This window comes from Condylura cristata, unplaced genomic scaffold (genome assembly GCF_000260355.1).
Source record: "Condylura cristata isolate star-nosed mole 26May11 unplaced genomic scaffold, ConCri1.0 scaffold00058, whole genome shotgun sequence".
Lineage (NCBI taxonomy): Eukaryota > Metazoa > Chordata > Mammalia > Eulipotyphla > Talpidae > Condylura > Condylura cristata.
Genome location: NW_004567159.1, coordinates 267,171 through 268,420, shown reverse-complemented (window position 1 = coordinate 268,420; position 1,250 = coordinate 267,171). Strand labels below are relative to the sequence as shown.

Genomic DNA, 1,250 nt, shown 5'->3' with positions numbered 1-1,250 from the left:
CCCCCAGAACCACAGCCCCCCCACCGGGGCCCCTGTGCATAGCAGCGAAATGCAGCACCCCGAGAGCCCCAACCCCAGCTGCACCCGCCAGTGCTGGCCACCAGGGCCCTTAACAGGAGCCAGCACAGCGCAGGTGAGCGGTGCGGTACGGTGAGGTCACCAGGCCGGCCGGGGACCCCAGCCCGGCAGGGGGCAGGCCTGGGGAGGCAGGAGGGGGCCGTGCCCACGGGGGCGGCCGCTCGCACCCACGCAGGTCTTCTGGTCTGCGTCCAGCTGGTAGCCGCTGGGGCAGGTGCACCGGGGCCCCTCGCTGCTGTGGCTGCAGCCATGGGAGCAGCCCCCGTTGCCCGCCTCACAGCTGTTCACGATCTCCAGCTCGATCCCTGCGGGGGCCACCGGGAACGTGGGCCACGCTGGCCCCAGCTCTCTGCTGGCCACGGGCCCGAGCTCCGGGGTCTGGCTGGCTGCAGGCCCCCGGTCCCCGGCCACCTGCCCTCCCTGCTCCTAGGGCCCGGCGCAGCCCACCCGGCCCGTCCGAGACGCCAGGCAGGTCCCTGCCCGCACCCCCACCCCAGGTGGGGTCACCCAGTGTCCACTCACGGTAGCACTGCCGGCCGTCGGCGCCCAGCTCATAGCCCGCGTGGCACACGCACTTGAAGGAGCCTCGCGTGTTGAGGCAGCCGTGGGCGCACCGGGCCAGCCCCGTGGTGCACTCGTCCACGTCTGGGTGGGGACCACAGCAGGCTCTGGGCATCCGCGGGGGCCCGGAGGCACCCCAGTGCGCCCCGCCCCGGGGCCCGCGGCCCGCTCCCTCTCCCACGTGGCGCCTCCTGGCCGACGGGTCCCGCGGGCCCACGCCCCAGGTGAGGCAGGCACAGGCGGGGTGCAGGCCTCCCCGCAGCCACCCCTGCACAGGGGACCGGCCCCAGGCCCCGGCCGCTCTAGCCAGGTACGCTGACCGCAGACGCCTGGTCACTTCGGGGACTCAACTTCTGTCTGTGCGGATGCCTAGCTCCTCCCCAGAGCTCCTCACAGTGGGGACGAGGGGCACCCCAAAGTCCAGGAGTGAGCAGAGCCCTGCAGCCATTCCAGAGTCGCCGGGCCAGGACCCGGGGAGACGCTACACGCCCCCACAGCCAGCACGGGCGCCACGGGGCACCGCGCCCACGCCCTTTCCCTACGGGTCCGGAGGGCGGCCACCCTCAGGCCCAGCCTGCGCACAGACCAGCTCGACCCGCTCCGGCTGGGGC

General features: G+C 74.2%; 1 protein-coding gene across 1 annotated transcript in view; it reads right to left on the bottom strand.

The window, feature by feature from the left end:
- Nucleotides 1–1,250, bottom strand: part of MEGF6 (multiple EGF-like-domains 6) — a 45,087-nt gene that overhangs the window by 10,402 nt on the left and 33,435 nt on the right. Inside the window, exons 6-7 of the mRNA XM_012734524.1 lie at nucleotides 601–723; nucleotides 246–383 (exon numbers count right to left, since the gene is read on the bottom strand). Coding sequence (XP_012589978.1) covers nucleotides 246–383; nucleotides 601–723 — 261 coding nt within the window. The remainder of the gene's footprint in view (nucleotides 1–245; nucleotides 384–600; nucleotides 724–1,250) is intronic.